An 18,632-nucleotide genomic window follows, 5' to 3' on the forward strand; every position below is an offset into this window, starting at 1 on the left:
CATGTATATACACGAAAGTTAAATGATGATACATATATCTACATATAAAAGGCATGTATGTGCACACACACGCGCGCGCGTATATACACAGATGCTAAATAATGATGGTACATATATACACATAAGCGCATATAAATACATGTATGTGGCTATATGTATACACACACACATGCACACATATATTTATATATACATATACTGATACATACACACACAAACACATGTACCTACATAACACATGCACGCTGTCTCAGAATATGTTGATAATGTGATTAAATGAAAGTCAGAAGTTATCAGGGAAGCAGAGAAAATAATAAATTTCTCATTTATTGCATTGCTGTAAAAATACATGAAACATCAAAACATACAGTTTTTGTAGAAATCAATAACAGTCCAAACATGGCTCTTCCCCTCTTAGCAGCTACTTCTGGGGTGAAGGACACAGAGTTTGTAGCGCCTTGTTGCTCTATCACCAAATATAGTTTATTGCCAAGAAACAGTGGGTCATAAAATGGAGAATTTGATCATGCAGTTAAGCACACAGAAATACACACACACACACACACACACTAACATGCATTTCTCTGTGTGTTTATGTATGTATGTGGGGTAGTTATGTATGTATATATGATCTTTAATATATAGCATTATATGTCCATCATGGCTGATCTTACCAACTGGTTTTGCACAAGGAATACACTGGAGTGTTAGGTAACAATCTGATTATATAACCTTACACTCATCAGAGTTAGCTGATATGGAAAGGAATGTCGCCATATTCCCATCCATATCAGCTAACTCTGATGAGCATAAGGTTATATATTCGGATTGTTACCTAACACTCCAGTGTATTCCTTGTGCAAAACCAATTGGTAAGATCAGCCCTGATGGATGTATAATGTTATATATTTCAGATAATATACCCACTCTATTGACATATATACGAGTGCATCTTTTCCCTGACTTATGGTCTCTTAGACAAAGCATGCATGTACATATATATATAACATCATCATCGTCATTTAGTGTACATGTTCCATGCTGGCATGGGTTGGCCAGTTTAACAGGAACCAATGTGTCTCTTGAACTCTGCTGTGCCTGTGCACTAAGTTTTGACATCCCAGCTCATTTCCATTGTTTACAGAAGTGTTTGGCAGGAACATGTGTAGTGTGTGATCATTGCATTGACCATGAGAGAGAATAATTAGCAGAGAATCTCCATCAAATTTTGCCAAAAGCTTGGAGATACCTGCTCAGAGGCCTACGCAAAGTTCTCAAAAAGTTTTCATCATTCTTGACACAATCAAAGAGATCTTGTGCAACTGAAACCCAAGTGTCTTTTTGGTCAACTGAAAGCAGTTTTGGCACAAAATTGCAGACATGCGTCTCATACCCAAATCTTCAGTGATGATGGACTGAACTGAACCGTAACTAATCTGCACATCCTCGGATAACTCACGGATGGTGAATCGACGATTTCTCCTCACAGCTCCATGCACATCTGTGATATTTTTCTCAGTTCTACTGGTTGTAGATTTCCCAGAACATTCATCAATATCAATATTTTTCGGCCATCTTGGAAATGTCTGAACCACTCATACAATTGTGTGCAGCTCATACCCTCCTCACCATACACTCTCTGCAACTTTGTGTAGGCCTCTGAGAGGGTATTGCCATGACAACTTTCCCTGTCATAGTCAATGCAACCATTACACACTACACACCTTCCTTCCAAGCACTGCTGTTAACAGCAGAAGTGGGCTAGAACATTAAAACTTAGTGTGCATGCACGGCAGAGTTCAAGGTCACTTGTGCCAAGTGGCTTCACTCTGTGTGCTTTAGCTTGTTGCTATGGCAACATTCTGGATACTTACTGATCAGACCTCATACATACATATATACATGCACTCCCATATACATGTATAATAGGTTTTAGTTAGAAACATAGTAACAGTGACTTTGAATACAATTTCAAATATAGGGTAAGCAATTACTGATAAAAGTATGATGATAGTTGAAATGGTCAGTTAGGCAATCCTCCTTTTCTTGTCCCACTTGTAATTGTGTATACATGACAGGCATTTGTAACCGTCTTACCTGTATCTACCTCTGCTGCCTATCTATTTATCCATTGTTCATTTTATCATAGTTTTAGGATTTTGATCAATGAGACTTCACAGGTTGACTGTTATATTTTTATTGACAACTAGCAGTATCGCCCGGCGTTGCTCGGGTTTGTAAGGGAAATAACTATATAAGCATTTTTAGAGAGTTATAGCCAAAAAATAGCAAAAAATGCATTAAAAATGGGGAAAAAATGATGGTAAATTTTTTTTTAAATCGTTGACTCATCGTAGACATTTTTAGAGAGTTACTTCCCTTATATAATAGCGAAAAAAAAGCATTAAAATGGGAAAAAATGATGGTAAATTTTTTTAAAAATCGTTGACTCATCGTAGACATTTTTAGAGAGTTACTTCCCTTATATAATAGCGAAAAAAATGCATTAAAATGGGAAAAAATGATGGTAAATTTTTTTTTAAATCGTAGACTCATTGTAGACGCGCGCTAATACCCAGAAGGGCTCGATATGAATCACGACTATAACATACCCGGTTTTGGTTAAACTGCACCGCAAAATGTGGGAGTAGTTAGGAATCTAAATCATAGGAGACAGACACACAACTTCTCTTTTATATATAAAGATGTTTTACATGCACGATAGGGGTGCTGGAAAGTTCCTGGCTTTAAGGGTATTGGGTATTGTGAAAGGCCTGGTTGGAGACCCAACCTTCCAGGTCCTTTTACAGAGTTTAGAAAAACAAAAAGACTGTTGCAATAAATGTGTGAATCTGAAAGGAGAATGTGTTTCGTGAAATAATTAACGGTTCCTCCTGCATTTTCTTTTATCCCAAACCTGGAATTTTTCTGCAACCGCTCATATTTGCAATTCAAAATGGTCACCCGTAGCTTTCACCACAGCCTGTAATCTTTTCTCAACTGATTATGGGTAAATTATTATACTTAAGTAATGGGCAAATATATATGCTGCATCCCATAATGAGTTTAATTAATTTATCAATGCAGTGACAGCTAAAATCTATGGATGTACTCTTATACTTGTTTCAGTCATGCTGGAGCACCACCTTTTAGTCGAGCAAATCAACCCCAGGACTTATTCTTTGTAAGCCTAGTACTTATTCTATCGGTCTCTTTTGCTGAACCGCTAAGTTACAGGGACGTAAACACACCAGCATCAGTTGTCAAGCGATGTTGGGGTGACAAACACAGACACATACACACACACACACACACACACACACACACACACACACACACACACACACATACATACATACATACATACATACATATATATATACGACGGGCTTCTTTCAGTTTCCATCTACCAAATCCACTCACAAGGCTTTGGTCGGCCCAAGGCTATAGTAGAAGACACTTGCCCAAGGTGCCATGCAGTGGGACTGAACCAGGAACAATGTGGTTCGTAAGCAAGCTCTTACCACACAGCCAGTCCAAGAATCATGGATGCAGCTGCCCCTGTATCTTTATCTTCAACATCCACATAACCATTAGCAACAGACTTTCGTTTGCACTATCTCAAAGATTCTCTCCTTATATTCTTCAATATTCTTTCTTCTTTGTACATCCCCTGCTCCTAGTTCCATTGTGCTGATGACCATTTTCATAGAAAAGTTTTTGGTAAGATTTGGAGTTGTTAGAGTCTAAATCTTTATCTCGTGTCACCATTTTTGCCATTGTCACCAAAGTGAGGTGGTTAGCAACACATGCAATATGGCATCCATATATTTATATATTTGTTGCTAATGTTGTCACAGGCTTTCACTGACATTATTTTCTTTAAATAAAATAGCCCAATGTGAAACTTGAAGAAATATTACCATGCAACTTTCCTTAGCATCTGAGTCAGTTTTGTTAAGACTTTTCTTTTCTTTTTCTTATGAAGTTATTTACTTGGAATTCAACCATATGGAAATCATAAAACTCCTTGAGTCTTCAATCTTGTTCTAATTAAACAATCATTGGCTAAGCTCTAGTAACTTTTGGCAGGCCTGGAGTAAAAATAAAACAATGACAACAACACTGTTGTCGCAGAATGCTACCTTGTCTGTTAGTGCTTAGCATAGATTGTTGCCATTATGTGGTAGTAGCGAGTTTAAAGAATTTGGTGAGGATTATTTTTTCTCCTCTAAAAGACAAAGTCACATTTAAATATATAGATGTATTACTTTTCTTTTTTTACTTAATTATTTCAAATAGCCAACATGTTTAGCATCAACCTGGCTGTCTGAGACCACCCATACTAAAAGCCTTCCTATTTTGAAGGCAGGAAAGTGCAGAGTCATTTGAGCATCAAGTGGAATGCCTTGTATCTCTTCCAACACTTTGTGCTCTGAGTTCAAACCCTGCTAACTTTGAATTTTATCCCTTCAGGAGTCTGTAAAAAAGGGTACCATTCCTGAGTGGTGGGTTGACATAACTGTAAGAACATTGGACTTGATACCTTGAGGTATTTGCTATGGATCTGAGTTCAAATTCCACCTTGGTCTACTTGGGTGGTGATATATACTAATATACACCAGAATAAATGAAGTTACAAATACTTTACTAAATCCCTACCAAAATCTTGATTTCATTGAAAATTAATTGAAGTCTGGTACTTATTCTATTGGTCTCTTTTGCTGAACTGCTAAAAGTTAGGGGGATGTAAACAAACCAGCACCAATTATCAAGGTGCAGTAGTGGGTGGGGGGACAGAAAGACACACAGATAAATAGATAGATATACTGAGAAATAGATATCTACATGACAGGCTTCCTCACAGTTTCTGTCTACCAAATTCACTCACAAAGCATTGACCAGCCTAAGGTTGTAGTAGAAGACACTTGCCTAAGGTGCCATGCAGTGGGATTGAGTACATCACAAGTAGAAGTTTGTCAGCACATTATAAATATATTCACAAAAGGGTTAATTAACGCTTCCTCACCACACCCTTACATATATGTGTGTATATATATATGTATATATATATATATATATCTGTAAATGTAATATGTGGCGAGGATTTCCACCTTGGCATCCGAAACTCGGAGTTTTATTTTGGCTACCAAATAATTGTCACATATTACATTTACAGATAAATTCCTCTATTTACTTAACATCGAGGTCTCTTTCTTTCTTTTGTCATCTTACCGTTTTTATCAATATATATATATATATATATTTGAGTAGTTGAGTGAATTATCTTATTAAGGATAATTCGAATTAACTGATACCTGGGTAGCAAATTCACATCAGAAAAAACACGGTTGAAGTTATGTGTCTAGGGCATAGATTACGTGCTTTCGTGTGGAAATTTGTATGTTTATTTTAAAAATATAAATATATGAAAGAATGGAGCTGAACGACGAATTAACTAAATTCCTTTATTTTTGACATATGTTTCGAAGGCTGATATATATATTCTAGGTAATGATCCCCTTCGATCATGAACGACCATGAGATTGCACATAGAAAGTTCCTCTCCGAGGCACAAGTCTGGGACAGGTTGCTTTATGAAAGACCAGCAGTTGCTCATGCATACCAGCCTCCTCTTTCCATGCCACTGATATTATCCAAGGGAAAGGCAAAGGGGCCGATACAGTTTGGCACCAGTGATGTTGCAACTTATTTCTACAGCTGAGTGAACTGGAACAGCATGAAATAAAGTGTTTTGCTCAAGAACACAACACACAGCCTGGTCTGGAATTGAACTCACAACATCATGATTGTGAGCCTGATGCTCTAACCACTGAGCCATGCACCTTCTCTCTCTCTCTCTCTCTCTCTCTCTCTCTCTCTCTCTCTCTCTCTCTCTCTCTCTCTCTCTCTCTCTCTCTCTCATTGCCAGTAGGTGAGTTATTTTTGTTGCGGTCCTAAGATAGGAGCCTGGAAGTGTGTGCGTCAAACTGATAAACTGATGCAGGCTGCAGAAAATATTGCTGAACTCACTTGAAATATTCTGTTCCCCCTGGTGTCTCTTTTTTTGTTTTCTTTTGTTTTTAATTGTTTGTCTTCTGTAATGGATCTCACTTGCACCAGCACCGCCGCCACCACTTGCAGCAGCAGAGTGGTTTCAGATTTAAAGAGGTGACACTTGTGACATAGTAAGGAAAATGTGATAGCATGGTAGGAGCCCGTTCGCTAACACAACTACTTATACAAACACATACATATATATATATATATATATATATATATATATATAGATGTATGTACACGAGAGAGAGAGAGAGAGCTAGATAGCTGGTGAGATATATACACACACACACACATATGTATATGTGCATGTAACTTAGTGGTTACAGTATTCAGCTCATGATTATGAAGTCAGGATTTCAATTCCCAGTGACACATTGTGTCCTTGAGCAAGACACTTTATTTCACGTTGCTCCAGTCCACTCAGCTGGCAAAAATCAGCAGTACCTGTAATTGAAAGGGCCAGCCCTGTCACATTCTGTGTCACGTTGAATCTCCCCGAGAACTACGTTAGGGGTACACGTGTCTGTGGAGTGCTCAGCCACTTGCATGTTAATTTCACAATGCAGGCTGTTCCGTTGATCGGATCAAATGGACCCCTTGTTGTCGTAACCAGGAGAGTATCAGTTAATGTATACAGGAGTGGCTGTGTGGTAGGAAGATTGCTTCCCAACCACATGGTTCTGAGTTCAATCCCTATGCGTGTCACATTGGGCAAGTGTCTTCTACTATAGTCTCAGGCTGACCAAAACCTTGTGAGGAGATTTGGTAGGCGAAAACTGAAAGAAGCCCATTGTACATGAGTGTATGTGTTTGTGCCTCCTTGTTTTGATATCGCATGATAGCTGTAAACGAGTGTCACAGCCATACAAGCAGTGTCATTCGTTTCCAATATTCTGTGGGAACATGTCTGGCCATGAGGAAATATTACCTTGTCTGGAAACGGGCAGATTGGCAACAATAAGGCCATCTGGCCATAGAAAATTTGCCTCAATAAACTTCATCTGACCCATGCAATCATGGAAAAATGGATATGAGAATGATTAACGAATGAATTTGCATGTATGTACATACATATACAGTGTAGAACCACCATGTGGTAGCTAAGCCCGCCAGGAATAGCAGCCAAATATCCTTCAAATTACATATACTGTCTTAAAGAAATGGGACGTATTCAATAAAGTAGTCTTAGATATACTATTTCTAAAAAACATGCATGGTATGTTCATGGCTTATTCTATCAATCGCTCTGCCAAACTGCTAAGTTACACTGATTGTCAAGTAGTTTGGGGGTGGGGTGTAAACAAAGGTATGTACACACACACACTCATATACATATGTGAAAGGGCATGGCCTAGTAGTTAGAATATTGCACTCATAATCACAAGATCATGGTTTCAACTCCCAGACCAGGCAATGCATTGTGGTTCTTGAGCAAAACACTTCTTTTCACATTGCTCCAGTCCACTCAGCTGTGAAAAGGTAACCCTGGGACGATGTTGGCCTACTCACCTTGTTAGCAGAGAGGCATCGTTAAAAGCTACAACAATGCAAAGAAGTGCATTGTGACCAGTGATGTATAACAACATCTGATAGTCAGCACGTTACAGTGGTATCATCATCATCATCATTGTTTAATGTCTGCTTTCCATGCTGGCATGGGTTGGATGGTTTGACAGGACTGGCAAGCCAGAAGGCTGTACCAGGCTCCACTCTGATCTGGCAGGGTTTCTACAGCTGGATGCCCTTCCTTATGCCAACCACTCCGAGAGTGTAGTGGGTGTTTTTTACGTGCCACCAGCACGAGGGCCAGTCAGCCAGTACTGGCCTCAACCACGCTTGAATAGTACTTTTTACATGCCACTGCCATGGGAGCCAGTCAAGCAGCACTGGCAACAACCATGCTTGAATGGTGCTTTTTTTCATGCTACCAGCACAGGAGCCAGTCAGATAGCACTGGCAACTACCCATAATGTTCTTTGTATCAGCCCACTCGTCTTGGTTACTGGTGAGAGAGTTACTTTGTTATTTGAATACTTTGATTCCATCAGATCCTGAAAATGGACTAAACAGAACAGGAAGAGACACGTGGGAGGGAGAATCACTGAAGAGGTCACAGGACGTGTGACGAAAGATTTCCAGATAATGGATAAAATATGGACAATAATAAACATGTGAAGAACAAATGTACAGTGCATGTGTTTATTTGGCAAAAAAATGACTGTCCCAAAGTATAACAATATGTCTGTCTGTGTGTGTGTATGTATATATGTGTGTAAGTGTATGTATGTATGTATATATGTGTGTAAGTGTATGTATGTATATATGTGTGTATATGTATGTATATATGTGTGTGTATATATATATATATATATATGACAGACTTCCACATACTTTCTTTCTATCAAATTTATCCACAAGGCTTTGGTCAGTAGCCCAAATCTATAGTAGAAGACAAAACACTTCACGAAGTTGCTGTGCTGTGGGATTGAACCAGAAATCACATGGTTGCAAAGCAAGCATTTTAACCACACAGCCAGGACTTTTTTTTTAATGTTAACATAAAGAAGGGCCATTTGTAAAATAGAATTCAGCAAAAGGGTTTGCTGAGCTAAATTATGGGAGAGTGTACTGAAGCCTTCTCATTAATGCAAGCAATTTTGTCAATATTAAATCATGCCCTTGTGTTAATTTGTTTCAGGTGAACTTAGCATATGCATTTGAAACAAAGGATGCACTTTGTTTGGTACTGACGCTGATGAATGGCGGTGATCTCAAGTTCCATATCCACAATATGGGACATCCAGGTTTTGAAGAGGAACGGGCTGTTTTTTATGCTGCTGAGATCAGTTGTGGTTTAGAAGACCTGCATTCAGAGAATATAGTGTACAGGTAAACAAACAACAATACGTTTTCTTAGAGGTTTATTTCTTCTTAATTCATTTATTTTTTATTTTTCATTAATTAATTCTTCATTAATCATGAGGATTTTTTATTGTTTTTTTTTTTTTGTCCTTTTCACCCGTCACTATTCAGCTTATCTTGTCAAATGTAATGCTTATTTATTCCATAGTTTGAGTCAATCATGCATTATCTCGTAGCTTTGAGAATCTAACAATGTGACTGTTTATTTTTGGAATGACACTGCAGGGTATGTGTGAGAGGCAGGATCTGGTCAGTTTGAACAAAAAATCACATAGAATATTTGAGTTTGTTATGGCAAGTTAAAATGCTAAATTGTTAAGTTCCATATTGTTTCTGTTTCCTGAATAACATTTATAAAGAATTGGTTACCACTAGGCTGCAGAGGAAGGCGTCAATACTTTAGAGCAGTGCTTTTCAAACTTTTTGCTGGAGCGGAACCCCAAGGAAACATTCCACTGGCTCGAGGAACCCCTGTGCAATAATTTAATTGTCCTATGCACACATATCTGCACAGGAGAATTAAAAATTACTGTCGATTTTAGCATTTTTGTAACTTCTTGCGGAACCCCTGGACTGTACTGGCGGAAAGCCTAAGGTTCCGCGGAACCCTGGTTGAAAACCACTGCTTTAGTGTGTTTTTTCATCACTACAATGGAATTTTGTTGATGGGAAAGTGCAGGGACCCCATGCATGCTTCCCCACATGTGTCTTTGCATTACTCTTTTTTTTAATCTTTTACTTGCTTCTGTCATTTGATTGTGGACATGCTGGAGCACCACCTTTAGTTGTGCAAATCGACCCCAGGACTTATTCTTTGTAAGCCTTGTACTTATTCTATCGGTCTCTTTTGTTAAACCGCTAAGTTATGGAGACGCAAACACACCAGCATCGGTTGTCAAGCGATGTTCAGGGGACAAACACAGGCACACAAACATATATACACACACACATATATACATATATACGACGGGCTTCTTTCAGTTTCCATCTACCAAATCCACTTCCAAGGCTTTGGTCGGCCCGAGGCTATAGTAGAAGACACTTGCCCAAGGTGCCACGCAGTGGGACTGAACCCAGAACCATGTGGTTGGTAAGCAAGCTACTTACCACACAGCCACTCCTACACCTTTCTACTAGCAATGATGATGCTTATGTCCCACATCAGCAAACTGCCCAGCAGTTTTATTTGGCATGCAAGGATAAATGGAACAGAGTATTTAATATGAAAACAAAGTAAAGATGAATGTCAGGCAAGGCCTCTGGTCATAAAAACTGCCTCCCTCAACAATATATTGGGAATATGGTGCTGGCAATACCAAAGATATACTCTTCAAAAACAATGTAATATAGTGGAATGTGTAGTGGAGGTGCAATGGCCCAGTGGTTAGGGCAGCGGACTCGCGGTTTCAATTCCCAGACCTGGCGTTGTGAGTGTTTATTGAGCGAAAACACCTAAAAGCTCCACGAAGCTCCGGCAGGGGATGGTGGTGATCCCTGCTGTACTCTTTCACCACAACTTTCTCTCACTCTTACTTCCTGTTTCTGTTGTACCTGTATTTCAAGGGGCTGGCCTTGTCACTCTCTGTGTCACGCTGAATATCCCCGAGAACTACGTTAAGGGTGCACGTGTCTGTGGAGTGCTCAGCCACTTACACGTTAATTTCACGAGCAGGCTGTTCCGTTGATTCGGAGCAACCGGAACCCTCGTCGTCGTAACCGACGGAGTGCTTCCATCCAGTGTAATGTGATATAACTGTTCTGCTGTCATTACTTCCTTGATAATGAAGCTTGACATTAAAATTGATGACTGGAGCTTTGTGAGTTTATTTTTTCACTCTATGCTTCATCGCTGATGGTAGATTGGGAAGTGACTACAGACCCATCCACCGTGTCAGTGGCTATGTGGCACAAGATCAGCAACGTAACCTAAGTCCACAGCTAAAAAGAAAAAAGACCAATGTCAGGTTGGGAAATGGAAGGCAGGATACATGATGCAATGGTCAGGAAAAGAGATTTCAGTGAGTGGTTGCATGATCAGCCAGTACCCATGGTGAGCAAGTCAGAGCCAAGGGTCAGTTTGTCTCCTCTATGTTTAGCCCCTTGTGGGCAATAAAGAAATAAGAAACTCTGTCTCAGATGTGTTAGCAGTGGTGGAATGTGGGTCTAAGGCAGTGATTCCCAGCCACAGTCGATATGGCCCTGGGGTCCACATAAGATTTTGTTGTTAAGATTTATATGTAGTAAATTGCTTATATTTCTACAATACTCAAAATATCTTAATTTTTTATACAATTCCTAATAATATTATAAAAATACACTATGGTATATATATGTGTGCGTGTGTGTGTGTGTGTGTATACACATCAGATGGCTGTGTAGGGCCAGTAGAGTAAAATAGGAACCAAAGGTGTCCATAGGTTAAAAATGGTCAAGAAATACCGTTCTAGGGTGTTTGTATGTGTAGCAACAGCACCATCTCTGATGCTAGAACATTATTTCCTTGAGTATTTTAGTTGATGGTATTGTAAAAATATTAGTACAAACTATCCTGCAGTAAATAACAGCAAGAGAAACTAACTTCCATATTGGTTTTTTATGCAAATTGCATTTCTGTTTCTATTGCCAACAGGGAGATAACTCTCTCTGTTATCCCTAGCACCAAGACCACCAGATCTCAAGTGATTTTGACCTTCCTTGGTCTTGTCAGTAATGGTCTATCTGGTGGTCTTGGCACTGGAGATTTGCAGGCATTTATCTCCCTGCTAGCAATGTAAACAAGAGTGCATTTTGCACCAAAAGCCAATATGAGAGTTTCTCTCATGGTAACCACTGTATGTTCCAACAGAACCTCTATGTTTAAGTGGATGTATTTTGTAAAAATAATGTCCCCAGTTCAGTAATGTAAACCCAGTATAGTACCCTCTAACCAATAATAATATACTGCCCTTTATTTCTCCTAAAGACAATGTATTTCCACTGTATGGTACCTTGATCCGAAAATACCCTGGGTCTGTAGAGCCTCAATGTTGTAACGAAGCACCTCAAACCAAAACTTTAACTCCATATTTTGTTAAATCATTTTCTTTCTTTCACTCATTCTCTCTCTCTTTTTTCTTTAACATCTTTGCAGAGATCTGAAACCAGAGAACATTTTACTGGATGATTTTGGTAAGTACTCTCTTTAACAGTCAACGTTCGTTTGGTTCCAACTTGCCAAATTTTATATTTCATTTGCATGCACATATTGATGTGTGTGTGTTTGTGTGTGTACACATGTGTTCATATACAAAACATACATCCCTCTTCCTTTCACCTTGCTCTCTCTCTCTCTCTCTCTCTCTCTCTCTCTCTCTCTCTCTCTCTCTCTCTCTCTCTTGTTTTTTTTTTAATTTGCTTATTTATTTCTCTGTTTTACCATCACAGGACATGTTCGGATATCTGATCTTGGGCTAGCTGTGGAAATAACACCTGGGCAAGGTATCCGAGGACGAGTCGGCACAGTTGGCTACATGGGTAAGTAACGTTCTCATGCACCTACACATACACACACAAACCCACCCACATACACTCATATGAGTGAATAAAGAAACGATATAAAGTATCATTCATCACGTTTGGTTGGTGTTACATATATTAAATAACCTGTTTGACCCAACTCCATATGACTTAGTCTCATGGGCGTATAGGATGTGATCACACCCCCATGAAACTTTAAGTCACATGGAGCTGAGTCAAACTGATTGTGTGTATGTGTGTGTGTTTTATTTTCATCTTTATTTATTTGTTTTTTATAGTTGGTATTCCATGTACAAACATTTACATCTGTTTTTTCTCATTGTTGGGGATATATTTTCTAAATGCTCTTTGACACCTTTGGAAGTCGTGGCACTGCCTTAAGGTGCCAAAGTCACGTTACCCAACTGGCATCTGACAAGAGCAGTACCCAAGTTATGTTTAACATGTTCGTAATGTCTCAATATTACTCCTCTGTTTGATTTCGTTTGCTTACCTAGGGTTGTATAACTTTTCTTATAGCTTCATTGCTCCTTTGTAGGGTGTGGACGTGTCTGTGTTGACCATTTAGCATTTAAACTGACCACATCCGGCCGAAATATTCTACCTGCTTTATGTTTAAACCATCTGGGTCTGGCCTCTCACACTTACTCTACAATGTCGTTCTAAAAATAAACAATCAGGCGCAGGAGTGGCTGTGTGGTAAGTAGCTTGCTAACCAACCACATGGTTCCAGGTTCAGTCCCACTGCGTGGCATCTTGGGCAAGTGTCTTCTGCTATAGCCCCGGGCCGACCAATGCCTTGTGAGTGGATTTGGTAGACGGAAACTGAAAGAAGCCTGTCGTATATATGTATATATATATATATTATATATATATATATATATATATATATATATATATGTATGTGTGTGTGTTTGTCCCCCTAGCATTGCTTGACAACCGATGCTGGTGTGTTTACATCCCCGTCACTTAGCGGTTCGGCAAAAGAGACCGATAGAATAAGTACTGGGCTTACAAAGAATAAAGTCCCGGGGTCGATTTGCTCGACTAAAGGCGGCGCTCCAGCATGGCCGCAGTCAAATGACTGAAACAATTAAAAGAGTACAAGAGTAATCACATCATCAAGATTTTGAAGTTACACGATGATGCTTTCTTAATTCAAAGCAATGTGAATCACTAAGCATTATCTTTGACAGAATAATCTGAATGCGAAAGGGTTGAAGCTAGGGGTGAATTTCAGTCTTTTATTTGTTTGCCATCTGACTGCAGCCATGCTGGAGCACCACCTTGAAGGGTTTTAGTCGAACAAATCATCTCCAGGACTTTTTTCTTCTAAGCCTAGTACTTATTCTATCAATCCCCTTTTGCTGAACTGCTAACTTACAGGTCAGTAAACACACCAACACCGGTTGTTAAGTGGTATTGGGGGACAAACACACATATATACAACAGGCTTCTTTCAGTTTCCATCTACCTAATCCACTCAAGGCTTTGGTTGACTTGATGGCTATAGAAGAAGACACTTGCCCAAGGTGTCACACAGTGAGACTGAACTCAGAACCATGTGGTTGGAAAGCAACCTTCTTACCACACAACCACACCTGCCAAGGTTTTTTTTTTATTTTGTTTTTTATTATGCTGGGATTAGATGAAAGGGCAGTCCTTGACCCTTGACCTTTGTAGGTCAATGTCATTAATGTTTTGTTTAAGGTGTTGCTGTTAGCACCTGCAAGATTGACATGAGTAGGGAGATGATTCCAGAGGGACATTATTCTGAGAATGAAGGATTGGGTATAGTGGTTTGTGTAAGAAAAGAGTGATTTGGTGCCTCAAGAGGGCTAAACGGGGGAGAGAAGAATGGGATGGGAGTGCCTGAGTGGTGGAGGTAGGAGATCCGCCAGCTCAGAGGAACAGAGATCATAATAGTAGTAGCAAAAAGAAAAGACAAAGAGGGGAGACAAAGGGAGACAACACACCTGTTGCCCAAGGGCTGGAGTGTCAATCAACCAGGTGAGCATCTTTCTGGATATGATTCAAGACGGCAATTTGTTTATCGGTAGCATCATTCCAGGTGTAGGAATAGTACTTTATTGTGGGCATCAGTTGAACTTTGTAAAGTGTCAGTAGCTGCTTGGGGGGGTAGTGAAATATCTTCTGGCTCTGAAGAGAAGAAAAGCTCTGAAATACAGTCCCAACTACGCTAAGGATGTTATTGACCTGAAGGACAATAACTCTGGATGACTGAGGCAATCCATCTCGTCCATGTCAGCATGGGAAGCGAATGTAAAACGATGATGATGATGATGATAGTGGTGGTGGCAGTGGCCACTACTCTACTCTCTTTTACTCTTTTACTTGTTTCAGTCATTTGACTACGGCCATGCTGGAGCACCGCCTTTAGTCGAGCAAATCAACCCCGGGACTTATTCTTTGTAAGCCCAGTACTTATTCTATCGGTCTCTTTTGCCGAACCGCTAAGTGACGGGGACGTAAATACACCAGCATCGGTTGTCAAGCAATGCTAGGGGGACAAACACAGACACACAAACACACACATACACACATATATACGACAGGCTTCTTTCAGTTTCCATCTACCTAATCCACTCTAGGCTTTGGTTGACTTGATGGCTATAGAAGAAGACACTTGACCAAAGTGTCACACAGTGAGACTGAACTCAGAACCATATGGTTGGAAAGCAACCTTCTTACCACACAGCCACTCCTGTGCCTACAGCTGCAATTATTGCATATTTGAGTAATTGATATAATCATCATCATCATCATCGTCGTTTAACGTCCGCTTTCCATGCTAGCATGGGTTGGACGGTTCAACTGGGGTCTGGCAAGCCCGAAGGCTGCACCAGGCCAGTCAGATCTGGCAGTGTTTCTACAGCTGGATGCCCTTCCTAACGCCAACCACTCCGAGAGTGTAGTGGGTGATTTTATGTGCCACCGACACAGGTGCCAGACGAGGCTGGCGAACGGCCACGCTCGGATGGTGTTTTTTATGTGCCACCGACACAGGTGCCAGACGAGGCTGGCAGACGGCCACGCTCGGATGGTGTTTTTTATGTCCACCGACACAGGTGCCAGACGAAATAATAATAATGAAATTATTGTATACAGTGCTCAGGTGCACCACAACTTGTCAGAAAGTGCATATAAAGTACATGCAGTAATGCAGAAATGTCTGGAAAGCGAACAATGTATGAGTCAGATACATGCTTGTGTGTGTATGAAGGGGAGAAAATCAAGTGTAGTGTTGGCAAATCTCAGGAAGCATGGAAGTTTTGAAGGATGCAGTGCTCCGACAACTAACAACTGATGCCGGCAGTTTGTTCCATGCTTCAGCAACTCTCAGCATGAAAAAATGTTTCCTGAAGTCATGGGAGCTGTGCTGTTTTCTTACTTTGTAAATATGTCCACGGGTGTTAGATGGGTGGAGTTTGAAAATATATCTGAAATAGCTGTGAAAATTCAGAATTTCTACAAGTTTGTGAATTTATAGACTCATCAATCTCAGCTTAGTATTTAAAAAAATGACTTCTCTTGGTGGAGTTGGACGTTCATAAGGCCATCACCACACACACACACTCACAAGCTGAGAACAAATACCTCATAAATAAGCTGGTCTACGTTTCAGGGGAGATAATTTTTCTTCTACTGACTAACACCATATTGTAAAATTACTTCTAAATTCTTAGAATTAATTTGTCAAATTCATATGATGATAACATACTCAGTAATATGTATATTAACTTGTGCCCCTACTTCATTATCATAACCTCTTTTTAATATTCTCCTTCCGTGCTGGTATGGGTTGGATATTTTGACAGGAACTGGCAAATCAGAAGGCTGTGCTAAGCCCTACTGTCTGCTTTGGTACGGTTTCTATAGTTGGGTGCCCTTCCTTCTTAACCATGTTCAATCAGAGAACAGCTGACAACACCCAAAATTGTGTCTACATTTAGAAGAGAGTTCTTAAATTTGAATTTTTTTTTTTTTTAAGGTTTGACTATTATTTAATCCAACTAAAATCACTTTTATTGTTTAACTACTTTTCTGTTCTTGTGGTTTGTTTTGTCTGGCAGAAAATCGTTTTATTTTTCATTTCAGCCCCAGAAGTTGTAAAAAATGAAAAATACTGTTTCAGCCCCGATTGGTGGGGTCTTGGCTGCATCATATATGAAATGATTGAAGGAAAGGTAAAAAAAAAAAATAATAAATAAAACAGCTTATTTTGCTTTCTATGAAAAATTCAACATCCCTAATAAACAATATCAACACCCTTTGTTTAGATGATATAATCTAAAATGCAAAACAGAGAGTTTGGGCCCAGTGGTAGGGGCTGTTGAGAGGATGTATGTTTTAATCTCTGTAATTAATATGTCTAAACTACGAAATGAGACATTTAGGTACTGCTGTTTGGACTCTGGCAATTAGGCGTGGTTGACTGGACATGGAACCTGTTTTGGTGACATTACTTTTTGGTACTAGAGGCAAAACTACATGCACAGTGAAAGAGAGATACTCTTTTACTTGTTTCAGTCATTTGACTTTGGCCATGCTGGAGCACCGCCTTTTAGTCCAGCAAATCGACCCTAGGACTTATTCTTTGTAAGCCTAGTACTTATTCTATCAGTCTCTTTTGCCGAACCGCTAAGTTACGGGGACGTAAACACACCAGCATCAGTTGTCAAGCAATGTTGGGAGGACAAACACAGACACACAAACATATACACACACACACATATATACGACAGGCTTCTTTCAGTTTCCGTCTACCAAATCCACTCACAAGGCTTTGGTCAGCACGAGGCTATAGTAGAAGACACTTGCCCAAGGTGCTATGCAGTGGGACTGAACCCAGAACCATGTGGTTCGTAAGCAAGCTAATTACCACGCAGCCACTCCTACGATGATAATTCAATAATTGAATATGATTGGCATAAATATTTTTCCTCTCAAACACATAAGCAGAGAGAGAGATAGAGAGAGAAAGGCATTAAAATTTCTAATGTCAAATAAATCTGTTGACTCAGTGATGCCAAGTAGGTGGTACCAAAACAGCTGTGCCAAAATGTCTCATACCCTATAAATTTTGACAGAATTCCTTGTAACCCTTTAGCATTTAAACCAACAATATCTGACCTAAATATTCTACTTATTTTATGTTCAAACTGGCTAGATCCAACCTCTCACACCTACCCTGCAATGTCATTCTGAAAATATCCAATTATATCATTGGAATCTCAAAGCTAATATTATGCATAATTAATTCAAAACAACATGAATAAGTAATCATCACATTTGGCAGATTAATCTGAATGCTAAAGGGATAAGCACATACATTTACTATGGTCTCAGTTACCAACAAATCCTACCACGACATCATAGTCTCTTTTATTAACCCTTTTGATACCAACCCGGCCAAAACTGCCTCTGGTTTTGCAGTACAAATGTCTTGTTTCTGTAAGTTTTGAATTAAAATCTTCCACCAAACCTTAGTCACAATTTATGTTCCTAACACTAGCTTAATGATAACTAAGTTATTTTACTAAATTCTTTGTTATATTTAAAACTAGCAGTATCGCCCGGCGTTGCTCGGGTTTGTAAGGGAAATAACTATAAAGCATTTTTAGAGAGTTATAGCCAAAAAATGGGGAAAAAATGATGGTAAATTTTTTTTAGAGTTAAAAAGGTGGAGTTGCGTCCCCTAGACAGTCTGTGGTTTGTGTTTCTGATTCTCGACCCCATGTCGAATTTATCGATTTTTTTCAGAACTGGGGGAACTTTTCAAAATTTTCGCTGCGTTAGTTTTGAATTATGACATTGGGCTATGTGTGTGTCAAATTTCATCAGAATCGGTTGAAAGCCGTGGTCAGGGTGAGGGTACAACCTAACAGACACACAGAAACATACACAGACAAACTGCCATTTATATATAGAGAGATAATTGAAAGAAACACAGAGCATCTCAAAATAAATACGGTAACGAAAGGTTTAACAACACAACCACCACCATCACCATCAAACACTCATTATCACTACAGTTTAACTGGATCTCCCCACATCATGTGATTGCCATAGTCTCAGTTAATAACACAATTACTCACTGTTCTATATTT

General features: G+C 39.4%; 1 protein-coding gene across 3 annotated transcripts in view; it reads left to right on the forward strand.

The window, feature by feature from the left end:
* Positions 1 to 18,632, forward strand: part of LOC115215078 (G protein-coupled receptor kinase 5) — a 480,808-nt gene that overhangs the window by 433,238 nt on the left and 28,938 nt on the right. For all 3 annotated transcript variants that reach the window (XM_036505440.1, XM_029784236.2, XM_029784237.2), the window contains exons 8-11: positions 8,762 to 8,952; positions 12,116 to 12,153; positions 12,409 to 12,498; positions 16,621 to 16,709. In XM_036505440.1, coding sequence (XP_036361333.1) covers positions 8,762 to 8,952; positions 12,116 to 12,153; positions 12,409 to 12,498; positions 16,621 to 16,709 — 408 coding nt within the window. The remainder of the gene's footprint in view (positions 1 to 8,761; positions 8,953 to 12,115; positions 12,154 to 12,408; positions 12,499 to 16,620; positions 16,710 to 18,632) is intronic.

The sequence above is a fragment of the Octopus sinensis genome, linkage group LG8 (assembly GCF_006345805.1).
Source record: "Octopus sinensis linkage group LG8, ASM634580v1, whole genome shotgun sequence".
NCBI classification, from domain to species: Eukaryota; Metazoa; Mollusca; class Cephalopoda; order Octopoda; family Octopodidae; genus Octopus; species Octopus sinensis.